This window comes from Desmodus rotundus, chromosome 8 (assembly GCF_022682495.2).
Source record: "Desmodus rotundus isolate HL8 chromosome 8, HLdesRot8A.1, whole genome shotgun sequence".
Lineage (NCBI taxonomy): Eukaryota > Metazoa > Chordata > Mammalia > Chiroptera > Phyllostomidae > Desmodus > Desmodus rotundus.
The window spans coordinates 69,806,718-69,832,925 of record NC_071394.1 but is presented as its reverse complement, the minus strand read 5'-3'; the positions used below and the strand labels follow the sequence as shown (position 1 = coordinate 69,832,925).

Sequence of the window (26,208 nt, the reverse complement as noted above, 5' to 3'; positions counted from 1 at the left end):
AACTGAACCCTGTACTTGAGGACCTGGCTTGCAACCCAAGCATGTGCCCTGACTGGGATGCCAACCAGTGACCCTTAGGTCTGCAGGCTATATAGGGCTCAATGCACTGAGCCACACCAGCCACAGTAATTAGGGCATTTTTACTTGACAAAATCACAAGTGGAAATAAAATAAACTTCCGGTGATAACAAAACAAAAAAGTATACTTTAAAGATTATATTGGTCACTGAGACAAACTTACATCCTTATAACAATTTTCTGTGATCCTGATATCAATAAAACTAATTCAAATTCTGAAAATAAGGTACAACTTTCAAAATCACTCATCAAGTTACCATTAATGGATTTAACTATTGGGATTAGGTCTAACACTAAATTTTGTGGAAGATCATCATTTAGGGAACAACCCGGTTGCTATGTACTGAATTTATTCATTTTTGTATAGTACATTTCCAGTTTGTAAATACTTTTTAAAAACTAGGTATTACTCAACAAAAGTCTCCATATAGTATCTATTTAGAAACCAACTCGAGGTTCAACATTAATCTCTATTTTCATTGATAATTTATTCTCAAAGTTCATACTCCAGTAAATAATACCTAATAGGTTAATTTAAAAGGTAACAAAATCCTCTTTTTAAGAAAACATCCAATTTATCATGAGAAATATATTCTTTCATGATATTCATGATTAGGACAAAGAGTTCTAAAAATACTAACATACAGTTCTAAGGCTTCGTTTATAAAACAGTACCAGCTTAAAGGGAAAGATCATCTAGGACTTCACTCCTGAGAAATAATAGATAAAATTTCAGTATCTAAATTATTAATCAGCTAAAAATCTTCTGCAGTTAACCTCTTGGAAAATCCTTTACTAAGAGAATTAGTACCATTCTAAGTCCTAAATCAGCTGCAAAATTTCAAAGAAAAATACAGACTTCAGGATCTTGCCAATTTTAATCCACCTTTACCCCCTTTCAAGCTATATTCGTAGTCTAGAAAGGTCTTAAGTCTCTACAGTCACTGTTTTACAAACCTTTTGAGATAGCTCTGTTTCTACAACCTTAAGCCAGCAAGCACAGAACAGAATGGAATTTAAGAGGAAGGCATTTTTTAAGAGTTCTCCTGAGAGGGATCACTTTCTAAAACAGTGCTTCTGAAGAATTCTATTTTGTAATTCATTCTTGTCTCGGATGTGAGCAGAAAAGCAGGTATGAACTTGACAGGGAGAACTGGGGGACCTATCTTAAGAGTACAACAAACTATGCAAAGAGTAAAATTAGAAACTAAAGGGAGGAAGTAAATCAGTGTGGAATTATTTCCAAGTCATTTACCAAGTGTGTTTTTTTAAAAAAAATTTTATACTGCATAAATATAATTATTATTATATTAGTTTCAGGTGTACAACATAATGATTCACTATTTGTACATATTGGGAAACAATCACCACAGTAAGTCTAGTTAACATCCGTCATAATACATAAATTTTTTTCTTGTGATGAGAATGTTTAAGATCTACTCTCTTAACATAAATATACAAGGGTACCCGTTCCCCTTTCTGTCTGGTTGCTACGGATGAATGTCTAAAGTGAAGTCTATAGATTGGGCGGCTATACCGATCATAATGCCATTATCGGAGGGGGGGAAAAAACCCTAAAGTGAAACAATAAACAGGCAATCCTGTGAAGCTAGAAAGGATATGAGTCAAAGGCAACTCTGCTACTTAACTTGGGTTAGGAATGTAAGCTCTAGGTCAGGGGTATCCAGCATTTTCGCATCTCTGGGCCACACATTAAATACACAAACACTAACGAAAACTGATGATCAAAAACATGTTTTTAGTAATTAACGATTTTGTGTTAGGCTGCATTACTATCATAGCCATCCTGGGTCCATGGGTTGGACACCCCTGCTTATAATGCTTTGGTCAGTCTGTAATGAATTTAATTTCTTAGACTGGGAAAGTCAGACAGAAGGATTTGTTACTTATAGGTGTAGGATTTCAAAATGAAAACATTAACTATAACATTTTAAGAAAACTGTTCAGCTAGTCGTGAACTCTATAATGCCAAAACATTTTGAAAGATGAAGCTTTCCTACTTAGAGACTCTGAAATGTTTAAATACCTACTGATACATTTTGGGGGTAGAAGAGGTGAGAAATTACAAATAAATTATTTTCTATATATTTTTGGCAAGTAATTTGGCATTGTGATAGTTAACAGTCATTTTATTATTAATATTTATTATGAATTGCCAGAACTGATACAAATCACAGTATTTTAGAACTGAAGAGGACACAGAAATCACCTAGTTCTGAAAATTTCAAAACATTTCAAATATTAATTGTAACCCAGATTTTAAAATCCAAACTTTGTACACATCTATCTGTACATACATAGTATCTTACAATGAGATTATTTTAAAGTTTTTATTCACAATAATTGCAGTAACAGAGGTTGTTTGCAGTCAGACCTTTATGAAATCCTAGCATTTGAGATTCCCCCTGCCAAAAGAGATATCTTTGAAACATGACTGCATTAGATAAAATTTCATCCCAAAATTCAATCAGGATAGCTACATTCCACAATCCTCACAACAGCCCTTCAATAAAACACCAATGCAGAATTTTATGTGGCCAAGATTCACAAAGATTAGAAATGATGAATACTTAGTACAGGATTCTGATGTGTTCTTTGTGTAAGATTTATAGTCCTAAACCTACAGTTAAAGTTGGGAAGAAAGGAAGAGAGACATTGTCAGGCAAATCATGCTGAGGTGAAGGTGAAAAAAACAATCCAAAAATGTAGAGAACTACAGGGCAAAGAACACGCTACCTACCTACTTCCCCCTGTCACTCTGGTTATGAACACCAAAATATAATTCCTGTTATAAATACAGATCACTGATGCACACCAAAAGTACTTGTAAAAATGAGCTGATACTCTGACCAGTGTGGATTGGTTGGGCATGGTCCTGCTAACCTAACTGTCCCACCAATTAGATTCCAGGTCAGGGCACATGCCTGGGTAGGGGCTTTGGTACCTGGTTGGAGCATGTATGAGAGGCAACTGATCGATGTTTCTCTCTTCAAAAATATATAAATTAAAAAAATCTTTAAAAAATAGAGCTGATAGTTTACTATCATACATTTTTGTCCCAGAGTACTCAGAGTACTCATTCAAACTGAATGTCATGTCCTCAAGTTTCCTAATTGGAGAAGTAACTGGAAGTAAAGCCAACAATGTATACCTGTGAAAGGAGAACCTACATATTAGAACTTGAACAATGAACACCTAATGACATATGCTACATCTGACTCTGCCCAGGAGACAAGTGCCTTCCACTGAACCCCCATCTTGGGAGAGTCACTGATTCACTACCTCACTATCTCTCACCATTGACAGTGATGGTGACATGCAATGTTCTTTCAAAGAATTGTGTAAGTTTCTGAATAAGTCAAGTGATGAACAGCACTTCAAAGAATCTGATTTTAAGGCAGTTAGCATATATTACATATTCTCAGCCCATTTTTGTGGATATATTTAACCAAGAAATAGAATGATTAACACTATAAACAGAAACATCTCAACAAGCCAAATAAATCAACTAATAATCTATACAGGCTTATGTTAACTTTTTACACCATACCTGATCTGATTAAGCTAATAATCTCAGGATAATTCTGAGGTAGCTATTCAACTGACATATTATCTCCCTCTTCTAATTCAAATGGCCCTGGACAAGGCAAAGGCGCAAAGGAAAGAATCAAAAGAATGCAGTTTTGACACTTGAGGTGCCATACTAATTTGTCCACTTAGTTAAGTCACCTTTCTATTTCTTCTAATTTATGGAGTATGAAATCAACTAAGTCACTTCACTTTTCTAAGTCCCAGCTTCTTCAACTATCAAAGCTGGACTAATGACTACTTATCAGGATTGCTTTGGGTATTACATTGGAAAATACATATAAAGGTGGCATGCAAAATGTAAAGTACTATGCAAGTACACAGTTTTTAAGGGTATTATTTTGAGACTTACAGTCAGAAAGTTCAAGCGACTGGTGCAGTATTTTGCACATGAGTGCTCAGGTGCTTGTCTATTCATCAGTCATAAAGATTACCTCATGTACTATTTATATATTTATCTACTGGTAATATTATAAAGAAATCAGTCATGACTTTAGAATGATTAGTCATTCAATCCAAGACATACTTTACTGGAATAATAACAACATTAGCAGCAGTTGTATATTGTTTACAGTATGTATTCTGTGCCAAGTCCTGTGCCTAGTATACTACACACATTCACTCATTTAATCCTTACAATACCCACCACCTGTGAAGAAATTATTATCCATAAATGAAAAACTAAAGCACAAGTTCAAGTAACACGCCCAAGGTCACAAGGATAGCAAATGGCTGAACTGGCGTTACCGCTCTGCACAGCTGGCAGACCAGGTCTGACACCGAAGACCTGGCTCTCAAATACTCTCCACTACAGTAGCCGCTAACCACATGTGGCTACTGAATCGTGGCTACTGTGGAGTTGAGCTGTAATTGCAAAACACACACCAGATTTTGAAGACCTAGAATGAAATAAAAATTGCAAGACATCTTGCTGTAAATTTATAATGATTACATGCTGAAATGATAGTATTTTTGATATAGTGGGATTAAATATAAAATGTATTCTTAGAATACATTTCACCTGCTTTTTTTTTATATTCTTACTGTGGCTACTAGAAAGTTTTAAATTCACATGTGGCTTGCAATGCATATATTTATACTGGACAGCACTGATTTAGAACATCATACAGGGTATCTTGTAAATACAAAGAACATAAAACAATTTTAAATTTACAAAACATGTTTTAGAGTATAGATGCTTTCCAATCTTAATAGCTGTTACAATACCAAGTAAGTGTAATCAATATTAATAAGCTTTAAAATCCCACAATAAAAATATAATTCCACTTATTTAGATTTCAATATTCCACAATTAGATCATTTTTTAAAATGCCCTCGTATGAAAACTGACCTTCTGGGCTACAAAAACGATACCAACTCATCCACCCTGTAGAAATTACAGAAAAGTGCACACACAAAAAAGAATCCATCACCCCAGGCTATTATAAACGAAGCTGCCACAAACAGTTTTTACTTCCCTGTGGTTAGTACCTGTGAGTTCAATTGCTAGGTCATATGGTAAGTAAATGTTTTGTTTTATAAGAAACTGCCGAACTCTTTTCCAGAGTTGTCCATTTTACATTCCCATCCCCAACATGAGAGAGCTACAAAATATTCACGACTATCCCACATTTTTTAACAACTCCCTGCTGATTATTATGTGGGCAATTTTTATTTTTGGTTACAGTAACAATGCAATTAATATACCTGTATTTACACAGAAATTTTTACATACAGATCACACAAATTCCTAGAAATTAAATTATTGGGATCAGGGCACAAATATTTTAAAGAAATTTGATAACCACCACCATAATGGACTTCAGAAAATTTAAATCAACTTACCCACCCATCAAGCATCGATGAGAGAATGCTCATTTCCCAGGCTTACTAAAATTTTTTTTTTTAATATTTAGTATTTGACTTACCAAAATATGCTATATTGTTTTATATTTACTTGAGAAATGGAAGATTATATATTTCTTATCTTTCCTAACTTAACTTGTATTCTCTTATGAATTACCTATTCATGTGCTTTGCCAACATGCTATTGGGATGTTGATTTACTGATTATAAAGATCAGTTTGTCTCTCTAACATATGATGAAAAATAGGATTTTAAAATACATATACCTGAAATCCAATTCAAGTGTCAGCAATAAAGTAACAGCTGATTTTAGAATGTAAAAAAGATACAAGTTTAGCTGATATAGTAACCCAATTTATAAACATTTACACACTTCACATGATATATTGATAGTTAAGGCATCAGATTTCGTGCCAGCTTCAGAATGGCCCCTACAATGCTGATCACTTTCTTGTAAGTTCACTTTGACAAGTCATAAGTTTGAAATGCCAAGACATCATTTTCCAGAAGCAACATCAAAAACTGTCATCAGCTTCATTAGGAAGCCTGGTTGGCTTCTGTTAAGGAGAATGTAAGGTCATCTAAACCAGCCGTTCTCAAAGTGTGATTCCCAGACAAACAGCATCACCTAAGAACTTGTAAGAAATGCAAATTCTCACGCCCCACCCCAGACGTACTTAATCAAAAATTCTCGAAGCTGGACCCCAGAATCAACAAGCTTTTGTATTTCAACAAAACTTCCAGGTGATTCTGACACATACTGAAGTTTGAGAACCACCAATCTAAACAAACTTAGCATAAAAACATTGAACTGAGGTTGCCTTGTATACATAATTGTTCTTTAATCAAAAATTTGGGAAAGTTAATTATGCTACAGATATTAAGAATTCCTCAACATTTTCATTATTCCTCAAATGGAAACAATCCGAAAAGAAAACTGTAACCTGTATTTTAGCCTTATTTTCTACAAATACAAATCCTAAAACCATTAAGTGTTCACAAATAGTCTTCCTTAGAAGAATCCAAAATGAACCATGTAAACAGATCAGAATACATATTTTTTTAAATCAAGAGACTCTATTCGTTTCATATCATATACTGCCTGATTACCCAACTCTCACATGGAACTACCACCTACATCACTTGGAAAATTCAATGAACTAGTATATTAAAGCAAAACACATGGAAAACCATATAGTTTCTTAAATTTATCTGTAGTTCAGTGACAAATAAATTGCTCAATAAGTAAAAATAATTATGGATGGCAGGATTATGAGTGACCTACCGTATGCTTCCTCCCCTCCCCACAATTCTCTGCAATAAGAAAGTATTACCTTCATAACTTAAATAAAGGACAAAGAATCACTACCCATGTATAATGATACAGGAAATTAACCTATAGAACATCAGCATTTTAAAAATTACACCACTGCTCATCGACAATCTTTCTTTTTTCTTTGTGATAAAAATTAACAAGGTGCTAGAATAAGAAATTAATTATAGTTCGAATTTAGAATTCAGCCTATCATGAGTATTAATCCAGTAACAAAACCAAAAAGTACTACTAAGCTATATTGCAGCTACTTTCTATCCATCTAGTTAAGCATCCCATATCCCTTCAAGTAACAGATTCTGCAGATGTGTTAGGTTTGGACAATCAGAGTACCCCAACCTGCAGGCAACCAAAAATGGTCCAGGAATTGGGCAAGTGACAGAGGTCCTCATTCCTGCAGTTACTCATTTGATTCTGAGTTCAAATGGTAATTTCGCTGGCTATGTGGGCCAGTAAATTCATTTTTTAAATTTGTTTTTACTTAATGTAGTTTGAGTTAAATTCCTATCTCTTGCAACCTTGAATAGTCTTGCAGCACTTAAAGCATTAAACAACTTTTAGTTTTGTAAAAGAATGAAGAACAGTGCATAAACTTCATAACCTACATATGAAATCTGATCTGTTCTTAGAAAGCAGTCACCAGGTTTGTTTTCTCCCTTTGACAAATCCCCATGTATTTGATGTGTTTTAAACCCAGTATGATAATGAAACTGGCATCCTCTACCATCCTTAATTTCCTGTCCCTCCCAAAGACTATCCAAGTTTCACCTTAAATTGTATTCCTAATGCTCTTACAGAAAAATGTTTTGAACAAGTTTAAGATGCACTTTACATATCTCTTCCACTAGTTTCTTTTCCCAAATAAAAGAAAAATTAAGTATATTTTTCTAAATTGACAGAGAGGGGAAATACTAATCCTATTAAAAAATAAAAATTTCACCGTTTACCCTATGGTTTCAACTATTCGCGATTTCTCAGTAACAGAGTTTATTTGTGTTGCCTTTATGGAGAATTCACCTTTGACACCACAGTCTGTGTCAATTACTACATAGAAGTGAAATTATAGCTAAATAAATGAAAAACGAGAATAAGTCAAGATTTCAACCTAACATAAGTAATTCATCCAAATTACTCAACAAAATAGAAATGTACACCATGTACAAGGTACAACTATCAAGTTATGGGTATATTGACACAAAAGAGCTTATACAAGTAGAGAGCATGACATTTTTAACACCCCAAAATGTTCTGGAGCCACTAGGTGCCAGCTTACAAGCATATCCATCTAGCTCCTTAGCACACCTCAAAATTGGTTTTGCACAACAAAATGGGCCTCTGCTTTATTACCAGACTTTTCAGTATGACTTTTGGTGGCTTAAACCAGCTAATGGGCAAACAGAAAGGATTAAGAAGCATTACAGTTACTGTTATTTAGGTGAGTGTGCTAAAAGTTCTAAAGCTGAAACCACTCCAGGAAGTGCTGAAATGCATTGCGTACACAGGGGTGTCAAACTCATTTTCACTGGGGGCCACATCAGCCATGCAGTTGCCTTCAAAGGGCCAATTATAATTTTAGTACTGTATAAATGTAACTACCCCTTAACTACGGGCAAGGAGCTCAGTGATGCCACCAGGTAGAAACAAGGTGGAGGGCCAGATTCAGCCCACAGGCCTGTGTTTGCCACCTGTGGCTTACAGCCTCCAAGGCTCTAGTTCTGTGTTTAATTTCTAGTACATGTTTAGAAAACAAAACCAGAAAAAGAGGAATACTACTTGGTGGGGGGGGGGGGGGGCAGGTAGAGAGAGGGGAAAGGAGAGAGAAGGAGGAGGAAAAAAAACATCGATGTAAGAGAGAAACATTGATTGGTGGCCTTTGGTAGGCACCCCAAACAGGGAAGGAACCTGCATCCTAGGCATGTGCCTTGACCAGGAATCAAACCCACGACCTTTTGGTTTGCAGGACGAAGCCCAACAGAGCCATTCCAGCCAGGAAAGGAATACTACTTTTAAGGACATACTTCATAAAGACAATTTTTCTCTAACCCAGTAATATTTACATACACAAGACACAAGCCCTAATATGAAAAAATATTTATTAGAACTCTTAACTAGTACAGTTTTAAAGGAGACGCCACTGAACCCTCCCCAGTCTTCATTTATTTTATATATATTTACTAACCCACTGCCAAGTGCCAGCCATGGTAACAGACATAGGAAAATAAAGCTATGAAAGGAAAGGTCCTGCCCTCAACAGCAAAGGTGATCCAGTGAATATACAGTTCAACTGTCATGAGAAGGTATAGATCAAGGGTGATAATGGAAAGGCTCCCTGAGATACCCATAAGGACAAACAGGAGTCATCCAGGACACAAAAGGAAAGAAAAAGCATTTCAGAAAAAAAATCCAGAGAACAAAATATGTAAAGGTATGGAAACAATACATCATCGTCAGTGGTTCGAAAGCACCAAGCAGTTTGGTATAAAAGACACATATACTGTGTATGGAGGACAGATGGGGTGATAGCAGCATGCTACCAGAAATTCCAAAGAAAGAAACAGTGAAGGACCAAATCAGAAGTCCATTGTGATGATCAGGCTTTGGACTGTATCCTAATGGCAATCAGAACCAAGAGATAACTTAAGTTGTCCAAGAGGAGAGGCCCAAGAGCCAATTAGATTTTTGTCATGTGTATGTGTGCATGCAGTGGTGACAGGTGGTTAATAAACAATATTTGGGAATTGCCAGCCTGTGGAGATAAGTGTGGATGACATCTGAAGAGAGTATAGTTAATAAGTAAGAGGAAGCAAAGAACTAATTAACTTGCACCAGCTTGTAGTAGGGTTGTCCAACCTTTTGGTGTCTCTGGGCCACACTAGAAGAAGAAGAGCTGTCTTGGGCCACACATTAAATACACAAACACTGATGAAAACTGATGAGCAAAAAGAAAGGTTTTAAGTAAATTTATGATTCTGTGTTGGGCCATATTCACAGCCATCCTGGGATGCAGACTGGACACCCATTAGACTAGAGCAAACCCTACATCCGAGAACCATAAAGGCCTAGTTTAAATCCTACATTGAGTGAGGCATTCCTCAATGCACCCCCACAGACTGACTGTCTCTACCTCTTCTAAAAGGCTCTTATGTTCTCTACCATGTACTCATTCACTCCATGGGTACTGTGAAGTTCATTCATATCACTGAGTGCTTTACATCATTAGTTATCTTTTTATGGTCTTATCTTTTCAAGTTTGTTAGGTTCTTTGAAAGTGGGAATTTTGTGTCTATTTAACCAACACACCTTGAAATAAAAATGACTAATGAACAATACTACTAATGAGAAACAAAGTTTACTCCATGTATGCACTCTAGAAAAAAGTTCTACACATCAGGTTTTGCTCCTTTGTGTTCAAGCATGAAGGTGATGAAGAGACATTGAAAAGAGACCCTATTTCTAGAATGTACTCCTGTAAGGATTTGCATGAAAAGACTTGAGCTCTAAAATATTCTTAAGATTAAGCAGACCTGGTAAAATAAGCAAAAACCACAATGCGATTGGGTCTCACAACCCGAAGTGTACATGCTACATGACTCTATTTACATAATGTTCAAAAACAAGCAAAACTCGTCTCTGGTGTTAGAAGTCAGGAGAGCGGCTGTGGTAGGGGGAATGACTGCAGAATACAACACAAGGGGCTCCTCCTGGGGTTCTCATAATGTTCTGCTTCTTAATCTGGGTGCTGGTTACACACAAGGGCTCACTTTGTGAAAGTCCAAGCCTTACGATTTATTTGCACACTTCTCTGTAAGTATGCTACATTTCAAAGCATTTACTTAAATATCACCAGGCAAAAAAGAGGAGGGAAGCACCAGTGATGAGGACTATAAAGAAGATGCCACCAAGTGAAAAGGCCCTGGCAATAGGGCAAGAGAGAAAATAAGAGCCAAGAAGACTGCAAAATGGTTTAGTAGTTCAAGTTGGAAAGCAGACATTTAGAGACCTACAGTCACCTAAAGTACTAATGAACTGAATTAGCGCTGGTAACTATTTTGGTAAACTATAGCTACTTAAGGAAGTTTTTAATTCACCTTAAAATTTCTTCAGCATCTACAGAAGCACATAGTAAATGTATGTCACATTAAAAAATACATAACTGAATCCATTCCTAATAAGATAAACTAATAAGATATACTGGCAAGTTAGCTGGCCTGGGTTTAGTCAGTGACAAGCAACTAACAACAGTTGAGTCACCTGTGCACAAAGGCTCCATCTAACTCCAAACTGTCCCCAACCAAATAAGCTAAGTGGTACAGGTAAAAACCCTACAGAAATAACTATCCTCTTGTTCCAAAAGGAAGCAGCATTAGTGTTTCCTAAAAAGGCAAACGTGTATCTCCACAATCTATAAAGCAGTCACTCCATCCAGTTCTCATTACTCTAAAGTTCCCTATGCTGCTCTAAATTCTTTGTAGCACTTTTCAGTAGCTGAAATTATTGTTTTTGTTTACTCGTTTATTTTCTCTTTCTCTCTATAGCATTTCAAGCTCTGTGAGAACAAGACCTGATCTGTCTTTATACCACTGCAGCCAGACCCAGATGGCTGTGTGCTCAATAAAAATTTGTCAAATAATCACAACTACTCAGGTAATTTACTCTAAGGTCACCAAGTATACATAAGATCAAGTCAGTACCAATAAATCAGAAGGTTCAATGTAATAGCAAATACAAAATAAATTATCACCCTGTTTCTGGATAAGAGTAATTGATCCAGCTTTTGTAACAGCTTTGAGGCTAAAGGGTTTGATACTTTGCAAGACAGGTAATTTTCTATGTATTTTATAAAGAAATTGTATGAAAGACAAACACTGTAACAAAACCAATATGGCCCTGAATGTGTGGCTAGGTGACTCGGTTGGAGCATCATTCCCTACACCAAAAGAAAAGGTTATGGGTTCAATCCCCAGTCAGGGCACAACCAGGAAACACCCAATTGATGTTCCTATCTCACATCAATATCCCTCACGTCCTCTCAAAAAAAAAAAAAAAAAATCTACAAACATCTCTCTGGGTGAGGATTAAAAAAAAAAAAAAAAAAAACCCACTATGACCTAAGGAGCAAAAAGCACAGTGGTGGGTGACCGAGGACCTTGAAGAGAGGCCTGGCTCTGCTGCAGGTTAGGTGCCTACTCCCTCTGCTTTCTGGGAGTTTGCCTATGTAAAAAGTATTACAGCAAGATGTGCTTTTGAAGCTTCCAGCAAAGATCCAAACTTTCCAAACTTTCACATTATTGCTAATTATGTGTGTCTTCCCATATAACTTCCAAAGTACTTCATGACTAAAGAGACTTTAAGTTGTCAGTAAGGTATGTGAATTTAAGAGGAGAAAAAGTCCAAAGTTTCAACTGCAAAGAATCAGGGAAGAAGGAAAATATTTTCCACACAAAACAACTGAGTATCAACTTCTAGTTCAACATCCTAGGTACCAACTTTTTGATCAAGCTACACTTATTACACATGTAAAGTAAATTCTTCATTCTTACTTGTCTGGAAAATCTCTAAAAAAAGAACACTTTTCAGAAGAATAGTATTCAAATCATCAGGGATTAAATAAAACATGATTTCAACTCAACACCATAACATCTAGAGTTGAAAATTAATCAACTTCTAAATCTATGGTAATTACCCAAAGCAAAGTATCTCCAATTTCTCAAGTGAGTGTGATTCAAGCAGTAGCTGAAGGTCAAGATGCAGTACCATTACCAAAGAACCATCAATCAGCAACATCTTGGTAATTTTATCAAGACATCACTGCATTCAAAGGAATTACAAGACCAAAAGTAAAATATATTTATCACCACATCTAAAAGTTATTCTGCCCAACACTCAGAACTTCACCTTAACAATGGTAAACTGATGAATTTGTGGGTTGTTTTTCTTTCAAAAGCTGGTGTCCTCTTTCGTGAAAATGGCAAAGTAGGCTGGGAAATACTACTAGCTATTACCTAGGAAGGGATAGTGTTTCTTCCCCACCTACCACCACCCTACAAACTTCCTTTATTTTTTTAGCTTGAAAGGTGTAGAGTACAGCAACATGGTGGGTGTAGAGGCAACTTCCCAATTGCAGGTGACTCCTCCATGTGCTAGTGTTAAAAATACTTAAAAGTATATCACACAACAGGCAAGAGGAAACCCCTGATGAGATGGAAATGTTCTAAACTGGTTTGTAGGGATGGTTGCACAACTCTTTAAAATTACTAAAAACCATTGAATTATACATTTACAATTGGTTAATTTTTTATGGTATATAAATTACACCTTAATAAAACTATAAAAATATAACCAGCAAGAGGTAGAGAACTAACATATGATTGACATAATACATCCAAAACATAAGATCTCTACTTCCCCCTGAACCTCCAAGTAGCCTATTAAGTATTCCCTCCTTCTTCCTTTAACACGTTGTTTAAGGGTTTCTGACCTTCCTTTCTTTTTACTATGCTGCTCCAAAAAGAAGAATAAATGCCTCCTGAATCACTTTCATGATTCCACCTACAGAATTAAAAGTATTTGATACACTTGACAATAGTACCAAGTTGGCAGGTTATTCTGTAGAAATCAATTGTCCTGCCCAGAAGAAACAGGGGGAGGGGGACTCCTAACTGATCCCCAAGCCAGATTGTGCTGGCCTCCCACATCTCTTCATACCTCTCTTAGGGACTTTGTAACTTGGAGTATGGTCATTCTGGTACATTTCTTACCAACCTTTAACACCCTCTTTCTCTGACCAATGTCTTGAGCAGTGGCTTTCACATCTTGGGAACTTACAAGTGTTCTTTGGATAGGTGGCAGTATTTTCCTAAACAAATTAAGGAATATTAATTCCTACCAGGCTACCACTAATTCAACGCTGACGTCTTTGGTTGACTGGTAAATGATAGCAAAATTATGACAAGAATGATGAACTACCTCAAAAATGATCACTGGCTAGCCAACCAGCTATGCTTTCTAATACCAAACACCAGCTTAGAAAAACAAAATCCAATTCCTATGCCAGTCAACAGGTTAGAAAAACCCCTTCAGTATTTAGAAATTATTCTAAAAATCACAAATTTTTGTATATTACCCACCACCTAAAACCCAGCAACAAGCTTTCTACTGCCATCAGTACCATGTCTCATTAAAACATTAAACAAGGCAGAAAATGTCAAACCTTTGAGGTAGGGAAAATTATAAAAGGGCCCAGGAAAAGAGCACAGCAGTAAACTAGGAACAGAGAAATTAACCAATAGACTGGATAAGACAAGTGGAAACCTGTGAAAGTAACCTTTCTGCATGAAGTACAAATGTTTGCCTTCCAATTAGTGATGACTTGTAGAATCGCTCTAAAATACCAAAATATTGGCAATAACCAAAATAAAACTAATTTAGGTTGATACAAATTTAGTCTAGGTATCATAAGTTGAAAAAAGAGTTTAAGTCGTCAGAGCTCTGAAATCTGTGTTCAAAGCCTACTCAACAACAAACATCAAAAAATTACAAAAAGATCCTTAAAGATCCTGTGAGTATCCTGTTTCTGAATAGGTTTTAAAATATTTTCATTAACCATTTAATGTTTGCTTAAAAAACAATTTCACTATCATCGTAACTCAAAAAACTTTAAACATCATAATGGTTTTTGCAGTCAAAATCTACCACATGCCTACAAAAAGCCGACGTGTCAGATTTTTAATACATTTAGAAACTGAAATGCATTTCATTATCTGACATAATTGTTCCCAGCAATACATCATGTGTAACTTTTGAATTTGACATAAGTTTCCTTTCACCAGTAAAGTTTTCAAGTTCTTAGGTGTTTCATAGCCATTTACTTGAACATTATCTACGATAACACTCAAGGCAAAACCACAATAAAGAGTTATGGCCTCTGAGGGATTCTACATGTAAAAACAAAAAATTACTCATAAATAAAATATAACTGCTATTGCTTTAAATAACATACATTTCTAAACTTTCATGACATTTGATGGAATTCCCTGTTTTGGAGAGCAAAACAGAATCAATTAAGCCACAATGAGTGTTATTTTAACTAAATAAATCTACCCTATTTAGTTATTTTTAACTAAATAAGTCTAAATACAGTTCAAAAAGTTGACATGAATTTACTTTAAAAATTATTTATGGTGAAATATCTTCACTTTTTGAGTATTTTTATTCAAAGGTCTCATTACTTACAGAGGTAGTGGAATTTACAGAATTGTTCCATCAGTAACTGAACCAATTCATATCTGAGTTATATTCTTTAGGCTGCCCAATATCATATTTAATCTCAGGTATGAATAAAGCAATGACATCCTAACAGGCACATTCATTTAGTCAAAGAACAATACCCAGTTAAAACTAACAGCCATGCTGAAATGCCACCAATTCAAATAGAAGTACCTGACGAAATGAGACTTTTGGCAATCAAAATTAAGTATTCAAGGATAAACCAAGGAATTTACTCATTCTGTCTCTTTCACACACATATACCAATATCTGAACATTATATGACATCAAGAATAGCTTAACTTCAAACTCTATCATCGCTGAAACAAATTCAAGATATGTTAAAAGAATTGGAAGACTACAAAATGAACTTTGACATGTTATTCTAGTACATCTACTCATTTTGATACCAAATGCAGTTTAATTCCTTCACCAAAATGGAATGTTCACTCTTTTCATTATAATAAAGTTTTAAACACAAACTTCAATAGTCACACTATTCATTTCACGGTTTTGCAAAATCGTCTTCTATAAGCTAACCAGGAAAAACAAACAGCTCAGCCTTCCAAAAATTTCATTTTAAAATCAAAGCTCAACCTTTATTTTCAAGTTCAAGAAAATAACGAACATTTGGAACTCAAGACAGGAAAAACACAACCAGCATTACTATACAACCATCACTAAATTTCTCAAAGAGAAAAATAATTCAGGACAGGCAGATTAAACACATTCTGCGCATGGCAAAAAGGTCTTCTGTCCTACTATCCATAGCAAAAGCACTGCTTCCTCTCTTTATGAGCCAATAGCGAGGAGCCGACGGATACAAGTATAAAATAAATTCAGTGTCTGTTTGAAATAAGACGAAAATCCGAAAAAATTCCCTCCCACATGTATTCAACATGAGGCTTTGCACCCGACACAAAACACAACAAAAAGCACACATCACCCACCCCAGAAATGCAGAAAAAGCCATAATCAACAAGTGGGAAAGAGGGCAAAATGAATGGCCCGCTACCCTCTCTCCCACTTTAAGGAAAAAAAAAAATGTCCTGTAACAAAAGGTAACACATATCTTCAGGTACCTGGTGGAGGTGCCTTTTCTGACATCACAGATGCTGCATTTAAAGGCTTCCGCGCTGTTTCTGAAGGTGCATACGCTACAATCCCAAAAGCCTTCATCTGCGGCAGGTTTCGCTTGTCTTTTTGGCCTTCGGAGGAGTGGGGAGTGAGCAGAGGGAGAAACGGGAAGGGAAGAGACAGGAGCAGGAAAAACGGGGAGACAGCAAATCACAAGCGCTGGTGAGCCGTCTTAATTTCGCAGGGCTGGAAACTTCGCTCAGGTGACCACCCACCCACCCCCTTCTGTAACTGGATGAGGGACTGGGGCCACGACCAGCCCCTCGAAACCTCTGGGCCGCGTGGCCTCCGGTGGCGGCTTCTGCAGAAGGGCCGCGGCAGGCGCAGGAAGCGGGCGGACTTGTGGACTTGAGCGTGGGCCTTGTGGGGGGTTGGGGGGGCCGGGAAGGAGCCGCAGCCGGATCCGGAGGGGGCGCGCAGGGGCCGCCGAGGCCGGCGGGGGTGACTGGGCCGGTCCCTTCTCTTCCCTTCCCCTCCCAGGCTCGCGCCCGCCCTCCCTCCCTCCCCACCTGGTTAAATCTCCCTTTGTCTGGGAGGAGTGGCGGCGGCCGCGGCGGCGGCGGCGGAGGGCCGCGGAGGAGAGCCGCCATGGCTGCGGCGAGCACGGGCGCCGGCCCCGAGCCGAAGCGACGCCGCCTCCCGCCGCAGCGGTGGCCGCCTACCCCCGCCCCCAGATCTCCATCTTAGCAGCGCCTCCCCCCACCCCGCCCCGGGTGGCTCCGGGGCCTAGTCGTCGTTGGCCCCCGCCCGCCCCGAGTCCACCCTCCCCTTCCGCCCCTTGGCTCAGAGCAGGTACCTGGTCGGGCTCTTCTTGTCGCCCATGGTCATGGATGGGCTGGACCCCCGCCCCCACAAAGTCGAAACCGGCGCCGCTCCGAAGAGAAACGCCGTCCGGGGAAGTCGTCGCCGACCGACCCCCCCCCTCCCTCCCCCGCGCGCACCCGCCCTCAGCCGCTGGGGCTCAAGCTCCAGCCGCCGCCGCCGCCGCCGCCGCCGCCGCCGCCAGTCCGCCGCCAGACTCGTCGCCGACAGCGCCGCCAGTCCGCCGAGGACTAGACTAGTCGCCGGACAGCGCCGCCTCCGCCGAGTGACTGACGAGGGGCGGGGCCGGGTGCCGCGCGTCACGCTCCGTGCGACCAATGAGAGGGCGGCAGCTTGAGCCGCCGGGACAAGGGAGGGGCGCGGGTGCGGGCGGGGCGTGGTGGACCTGGGCTGGGCTGTGTTTTTGCGTGCCCCGGAGTGTGTGCACGCCGTGGGCGCGCGTTCCTGCTGGCAGCCCCGCAGTCCGGCGCGGCGGAGCGTGCGAGCGTGGCTGGGCGCACGTGGCCGTGCCCGGGAGTCGGCGGTGGGCTTCGGAACCCGCAGGGTGGCCTAGTGTGGCTGCCCTCTGGGCCGCGGCCCCGAGTCGCCTGGGGGAAGTAGGTCCCAGCAGTTTGCGTGCTCTTCTAGGGCTTGCAACAATCGCGCCGTTTACCTACGCCTCGAGGCTGGCAGTGCCAGGCGAGCCAGCAGGGCCCCTTTAGCCTGGGCTCGCATGCGCCCTTAAGCTCCTCTGCCATGCCCAGCTTTGTATCTGCTTTTCCTTAAGTCCCCGCCTCCAGCCCAAAGCCCCCACCCGAGCCCCTGACGCTACTGGGAACTGTGCAGAGGGGCGTAGCACTAGTAAAGGTTTCCCAACGCTGGACCGTGAGCTCCCGCACGCCAGCTCCCAGTGTAGCCCGCCCAGAGCCGAAATAGGGCGTTTCTGTAGGGAAGTAGTTGTTGGATTCCTGGCAGCCACGTGCCAGCAGTCAAACCTTGGGCCTCAGCTCCTTCACCTCCTAAACAATTCTCCTAGGACTGGAAAATTTGGAGACACAATGCACGAAAAGCATGCCGGTCAGTGCCCGATACTTTGGAAGGACCAATGCAAAATACTGGGTTGAGAACTGCCATAAATGGGCTTGGGTTGTGCACCATTTCCCCGACTTTAGAAGATTCTTGACGGCAAGGAATGTGCAGCTTCCTTTACTTTATGCCCTGCTCCAAGAATGCTTGCTAAATTGGCTTGAATGTGGCTCAGGCCCCTTTGCCTTTAGGCACTGGGGAGTCTTGATAAGGGCAGGACCCCAGGTGATAAGATAAAAGGCCTGGCTGGGGTGAAGCCCTGGGTGAGGGTAGGTACAGAGTCAAAGAATGCTTCCTGAGGTTGGGGGTGGGGAGAGAAGGGTGTAGAGGGAAGATAAGACTGGTCCTCAGCATTCACTGTGATAAGCCTGGTTTATCTGCAAACACAAAGTGGGAAGCTTACTGAGACTGAGTGCCCAAGGAGCAGAAAGTCCTAGGATCAGTCCCAGGAAGCCAGAGAATAAAAAGAGGGAGGGAATGTGTCAACTCTAAGCTTGATCAACACATGCTGACCTTTCTAGGCAGATACACCCTAGAGGGCCAGAAGGGACAGCACTGTTTAGCCCCCCTGGGCACAAGCCCCCCTGGACATTCTCTCTGCCACTTGTCTTCTCAGAAAGGGAGGGAGGAAAGGAGGAAGAGGAGGAGGCAGACATGGGGCAGAGGGCCAAAGGGGCCAGAGAAAGCCAAGGGGCATGCACACAAGCCATGGCCCCATCGCCCACAGCCTTGGCTTCTGGTGTCTGCATGGCATGCTCCCAGGATATCACCCCTAATGTGAAGGTACTGAGATAAAAGGGGTGGTAAAAAAAATCCCAGCTGTAGGAGTGGCCTCTGGGGAGAGAAACTGTGAAGCTGGGAGACACAGGTAGTGGGAAGAAGATTGACTTTATTATTATTTATGTAGAATAAAATGCACAAATTATTTGCAGCTCTGAATTTTTTTTATCCTCACTCAAGGATATGTTTAATGATTTTAGAGAGAGAGAAACATCAATCAGTTGCCTCCCAGATGCACCAGGGGTAGAGGGGAGATCGAACCCACATCCTAGGTATGTCCCATGACCAGGGATCAAACCTCAACCTTTTTGGTGTACGGAACAAGTGAGCCACCCGCCAAGGCCCATGATTTTTTAAAAAATTTTTATTTATTGATTTGAGACAGAGAAACATCAATTCAGTGTTCCACTTATTTATGCACTCATTGGTTAATTCTTGTATGTGTCGTGACCAGGGATCAAACCTGCAACCTTGGCGTAACAGGAATGCTCTAACTAACTGAGCTACTCAGCCAGGGCTTATATACAGGATCTGGCAGAACTAACACCCATGTGAATGTGGTTGGTAGGGTAATAATGTGGGTAAAACAATTTATAGTTTTAATTTGAACATTTCACCTAAAATGTCATGGTGTGCTCGAGTGTGATATTGTTATGTTACAGAATTACATGCTTATAATTTTGTAATAAAAATGGGGCATTATGTGTGCTGGGCCCATGTATAGCTACTACACCTTGGTACCCACAACCCAGATCAAAATGTAGAACATTTTCATTCTTTTATCCCCTCCTTGCAGGTAACCACTATTTTAACTTCTGTTACCAAAGACTAGCATTATCTGCTTGTATGTCATATACACAGGTCATATAACATGTACTTATAAGGCTGGCAATTTTTTCTCAATGTAATAATTGTGATATTCATCCATATTGTTGTTCACATCAGTAGTTCATATTTGTTTGCTTAAGTGTCTGGAATTCCATTTCAAATACAAGCTAATTTACTCATTTAGAGGAGGTCGACTTTTCTAGTGTGTCTTTAAATCTTTGACCTGCTTTACCTTTTCAAAGAAAGACATAGTTTAAACAATGTTTTTAAGGAAAAAAGAAGTTCCTTAGTATAGAGAACTATGCTAGAAGTATATCCTCAGAATTATAGAGAACTAATTTCTAGGAACATATTGGACCCACACATTGTAACTATAGAGGCTTTAATTTCATTTGCATGTTGGAGATAAATCATCTACTGAAAGTCTCCTTGTAGTGACAGGAGCCAGACAAGACTACTTCTGAAGCAGTGTGATACAGAATAGCACGACTCTAAGCAGAAGAGCAGACTATGATCTTAGAGTCATGGTTTCAACCTGAGCTGGGGGAGGAGGGCAAACCTTCCTCTACAGTGTTGCCTTGAACCAGTGTGTTGTGCAGAGATGAGTGGGAGTTGACAGAGAGCCCCTCCCCTGCTCCTCTGAAGCCTGTCTTGGACTTCTACTTCATGTTTCATTTGAAGGCAGGTTTCTACTGCTTTAAAAGTTATCTGAAACCCATGGTTTAAAAACAGATGCTGGTTAGAAGTGCTACCCAATAAGTGTCTCGTGTGAATGATTCCACCAATACATACCACAGATTAAAAGACCACATTCTGCCCTGGCTGGTATTGCTCAGTGGATTGAGTGCAGGCCTGCAAACCAAAGGGTCATTGGTTTGGTTCCCAATCAGGGCACATACCTGGGTTTCGAGGGAGGTCCCCAGTAGGGGGCATGGGAGAGGCAACCATACATTGATGATTCTCTCCCTCTCTTTCTCCCTCCCTTCCCCTCTGTCTAAAAATAAATAAGTAAAATCTTTTTTTTTTTTAAGACCATATTCTGTCCAAGTCCCTCTACTTTAGTCACAGTGGCTTCTTTGCTGTTCTTCAAACTGTTGTTCTCCCACCTCAGGGCCTTTACACTTGGCTGTTCTGTCTGCCTGAAATGCTCTTTTCCCCCAGATAACCACATTTTCACCTGCCTCAGTTCCTTCAGGTCTTTGTCCAAAAGCCTCATTTTCAGTGTGGTTGCCCTGATCAACCAGTATAAAAATTTCATACATCAGCCCATAGCCTAATGCCTCATGTCCCCCTTCACTACTTTACTTTTTTCTCCTTACTAGTTATCACCATCTAACATACCATGTAGTTTACTTACGTTGTTTAGCAGATCTTGTCCCAGTAGAATATAAGCTCCATAAATGGCAGGGATTTTATTCTTTTTTCATTCCACCCCCAAAATGAAATATTTTCATTTCACAATAGCAGTGTAGGAACATCCAGTCAAGATGGCAGCATAGATAAACATGGCTCAAATCCTCGCACAACTACACCAAAATTACAACTAAAATGTAGAACAACCATCACCAGGAACCATCAGAAATCAAGTTGAATGGAAGTCCAAAAACTACAGAGTTAAAGAAACCACATCCATCCAGACTGGTAAAAGGGTCAGAGATGCGGAACAGGCTGGACCCACAACCACATGTGGTGGATAAAAATTCAGGAGGGATATCTCAGGAATGCAGAGTCCCAGCTCCACATCAGGCACCCCAGCCCCGGGTTTCAAGTTCCAGGAAGATAAGTCCCCAAACTCCTGGCTGCAAAAACCAACAGGGACTGAGTCAGAGGAAGAAACTTCTGGAGTCCCAAGTAGTTCCTCTTAAAGTACTCACCCATGGACTTACTGAGACTTATTCCCTCTGAGCTCCAGCACCAGGATAGCAGCTTGAAAGGCACCAGTGACACTTCAGTTCATCCCTGATGCACCAGGGGTAGAACTGAAGTGTCAGGCATTTCAGGGATGAACTGAAGTGTCTAGCATCAAGGCAAGAGCTGGGGGACAGCTTTCTCATAGACAGAAAGGTGGGCAGAGGCCATTGTCCTCTATTGAACACTCCCCCCACGAAGCCAAGGAACAGGCAGGTAGGTGCCATAGCTGAGACTCCGTCAACCTGGCTAACACTGTTTACCCTACCTTGAGACTCCATCCCATCCTACTTACTAGCACAGCCAAACTGTTAACAGTGACTTTTCCATATGAATAGCGGGTCTTGGCTCATGCTTCACAACTTCCTAAATCCTCTCAAATAACCAACAGCTGGCCTCAGTGAGCCCCCAGATCCCCGTACTGCTTGCTAAGTGTAGTAGCCAGGCAGTAGAGCAGCTACCCTAGATTCACAGCTTAACCTCACTTGGGAATCTCCAAGCCCAGCACAAGTAGCAGCAATCTCAGATTGCTTTATAGCTGAGGCAGGGTGGCCCCAGGCAGAACACAGATGGGGTGCTGTCCTTGGCCTGCACTACTTAGGAAACCCCAGAGTCAGCAAAACCGGTGGAAAGCTACAGACCACATTGGAGCACCACTACCCTGCCCCTGCATAACTGATCCTCCATGAAGGGTGGAGGTTAGTGCTCAGTGGCCACAGGTAGTCTTTATAGCTGACCAGCCTGGGTGAATCTCTCCCATTGACCTGTCAACAGCAATCAACGCTCAAGACAAGAGAAGGGTGAACCCAGCCCACATGAAGGGTGTACCTTGAGTACTCAGCTTGGGTTATAGGGGAGGTTGTGCCACTGTACCCTACAGGACACTTACTACATTAGGGCACACTACAAAGACAGGGAGTCAAAGCAGCTTGACTTGATACATAGAAACAAACATAGGAGGCTGCCAAAATGATGAGACAAAGAAACATGGTCAAAATGAAAGAACAGAGCAAAACTCAAAGAAACAAGAACTAAGCAAAATGTAAACAAGCAATCTATCAGACACAGAGTTCAAAACATTGGTTATAAGGATGCTCAAGGAATTTAGTGAGGACCTCAACAGCATAAAAAAGATCCAATCAGAAATGAAGGGTACACTAATTGAAATAAAGAACAATTTACAAGGAAACAACAGTAGAGTGGATGAAGCCAAGAGTCAAATCAGCAATTTGGAATGTAAGGAAGCAAATAACAACCACGCAGAACAACAATAAGAAAAAAGAATCCAAAAAAACAAGGATGGTGTAAGCAGCCTCTGGGACAACTTGCCTCAAGCATTCCAATATTTGCGTGATAAGGATGCCAGAAGAAGAAGGGAGAGAGCAAGAACTTCGAAATGTATTTGAAAAAATAATGAAAGAAGATTTCCCTAATTTGGTGAAGGAAGTAGACACGCAAGTCCAGGAAGCACAGAGAATCCCAAACAAGATAGATGTAAAGAGGCCCACTCCAAGACACATCATAATTAAAATGCCAAACGTTAAAGATAGAGAATCTTAAAAGCAGCAATAGAAAAGAACTCACCTACAGGGAAGTTCCCCTAAGACTATCACCTGATTTCTCAAAAGAAATGTTGCAAGTTAGAAGGAATTGGCAAGAAATAGTCAAAGTCATGAAGAGCAGGGATCTACAGCCAACATTCCTCTACCCAGCAAAGATATAATTTAGAATTGATGGGCAGATAAGGAGCTAGAGAGACAAGAAAAAACTAAAGGAGTTCATCATCACCAAACCATTATTATATGAAATGTTAAAGGCAGTTATTTGAGAAAAAGAAGATCAAAACTATGAACAATAAAATGGCAATAAATACATATCTAGCAACAATTGAATCTAAAAAAACAAATTAAGCAAACAAGAAGAACAGAGACAGAATCACGGATTCAGAGAGCGTTTTGATGGTTGCCAGATGAGAGGGAGGTGTGGGGGAATGGGTGAAGAGGTTAGGGGATTAAGAAGTATGAATTCATAGTTACAGAATAGCCATGGGGTTGTAAAGTACATTATAGGAAATGGAGTAGCCAAAGAACTTATATGTATGATCCATGGACATAAATAATGGTCTGAAGATTGCCTTAGGGAGTTGGGGGAAGCTGGGGGAAGGGTAGATAAAGGGGAAAAATTGGGACACTTATAATAGCATAATCAATAAAATATAATTTAAAAATACAATAGCCTGTCACTGTTTGCAGATGACATGATAGTGTACATGGAAGATCCTATAGACTCCACCAAAAAACTACTTGACCTAATAAATGAATTTGGCAAAACAGCTGGATACAAAGTCAATACTCAGAAATCAAAGGCATTCCTGTATACCAACAATGAAACTGCTGAAATAGAAATTAGGAAAAAAATCCCATTTGATATAGCAACAAGAAAAATAAAGTACCTAGGAATAAACCTAACTAAGGAGGTAAAAGACCTGTACTCAGAAAACTACGCAACACTGAAGAAAGAAATTAAGGAAGACACAAACAAATGGAGGCATGTACCATGCTCATGGATTGGAAGTATTAACATCATCAAAATGACCATACTACCCAAAGCAATCTATAGATTCAATGCAATCCCTATTAAAGTACCTATGACATATTTCACAGATATAGAACAAACATTTCAGAAATTTATATGGAACCATAAACAACCCTGAATAGCTGCAGCAATTTTGAGAAAGAAGAACAAAGCAGGAGGGATCACAATACCTGATATCAAACTGTATTACAAGGCCACTGTAATCAAAAGAGCCTGGTACTGGCATAAAAACAGACCAATGGAACAGAACAGAGAGCCCAGAAATAAACCCAAGTCTTTACGGTCAATTAATATTTGACAAAGGAGTCAGGAGCATAAAATAGAGCAAAAACATCCTCTTCAACAGATGGTGTTGGAAGATCTGGACAGCTACGTGCAAAAAAAATGAAACTCGATCACCAATTTACGCCTTACACAAAAATAAATTCAAGGTGGGTAAAAGACTTAAATATAAGTCATAACATCATAAAAGTCCTAGAGGAAAACATTGGCAGGAAGATCTCAGACATTCCATGCAGCAACATCCTCACAGACACGTCCCCTAGAGCAAGGGACATAAAGGAAAGAATAAACAAATGGGACCTCATCAAAATAAAAAGCTTCTGCATGGCTAAAGAAAACAGCACCAAATTACAAAGAGAGCTAACAGTATGGGAAAACATATTTGCCAATGATACCTCAGACAATGGCCTGATCTCGAAAATATATAAAGAACTCACACAACTCCACTCCAGGAAGACCAACAACCCAATTAAAAAATGGGCAAAGGACTTGAACAGACACTTCTCCAAGGAAGACATACAGAGGTCCCAGAGACATATGAAAAGATGCTCAGCATCACTAGCCATCAGAGAGATGCAAATGAAAACCACAATGAGGTACCATCTCACACCAGTCAGAGTGGCCAACATAAACAAATCAACAAACAAATGTTGGAGAGGATGTGGAGAAAAGGGAACCCTAGTGCACTGTTGGTGGGAATGCAGACTGGTGAGGCCACTGTGGAGAACAGTATGGAATTTCCTCAGAAAACTAAAAATGGAACTGCCCTTTGACCCAGCAATTCCACTGCTGGGATTATACCCTATGAACCCTGAAACACCAATCCAAAAGAACCTATGCACCCCAATGTTCATAGCAGCACAATTTACAATAGCCAAGTACTGGAAGCAACTGAAGTGCCCATCAGCAAACGAGTGGATCAAAAAATTATGGTACATTTACACAGTGGAATTCTATGCAGCAGAGAGAAAGAAGGAGCTTATACCCTTTGCAATGGCATGGATGGAACTGGAGAGCATTATGCTAAGTGAAATAAACCGGGTGGTGAGGGACAAACACCATATGATCTCACCTTTAACTGGAACATAATCAACAAAAGAAAAAAGCAAACAAAATATAACCAGAGACATTGAAATTAAGAACTTTGTAACAATAGCCACAGGGGAGTGGGGAGGGGATAGTGGAGAGAAGGGTCTATAGGAGCTACTATAAAGGACACAAGGACAAAATCAAGGGGGAGGGTAGAGGTGGGGGAGGGAGGTGGGACTGGCTGGAGTGGGGTGGAGGGAAGGGGAGAAAATGCAGACAATTGTAACTGAATAAAAATAAATAAATAAATTTTAAAAAATAAAATTAAATTAAAATACAATAGCATTTTATTGAGTAGCATTTAGGTACAATGCCCTGTTTTAGGTACTATAAGATCAGATAAACAAGATAGACTTGATTCCTAATCTTTGGAAGTCAACATTCTAACTGAGAAGCCAAACTTTATACAATTAATTAATTATGATTGTGACAACTGCTGCAAAGTCAAGAGGGTTGTAAGGGATGGAGAGATCCCTGGAAAAGTTAAGGTTGCATAGGAGAAAGGAAGGGAAGATTGCTTCCGGATGTGGTGTTTTGGGAAGAGCTGAAGG

At 40.0% G+C, this 26,208-nt stretch overlaps 1 protein-coding gene across 1 annotated transcript in view; it reads right to left on the bottom strand.

Moving 5' to 3' along the window:
- The window catches only part of RYBP (RING1 and YY1 binding protein), a 90,004-nt gene extending 72,721 nt beyond the window's left edge, over window positions 1-17,283 (bottom strand). Inside the window, exons 1-2 of the mRNA XM_053929379.2 lie at window positions 17,085-17,283; window positions 16,234-16,359 (exon numbers count right to left, since the gene is read on the bottom strand). Coding sequence (XP_053785354.1) covers window positions 16,234-16,359; window positions 17,085-17,116 — 158 coding nt within the window. The 5' untranslated portion in view covers window positions 17,117-17,283. The remainder of the gene's footprint in view (window positions 1-16,233; window positions 16,360-17,084) is intronic.
- Window positions 17,284-26,208: the final 8,925 nt, after the last annotated feature.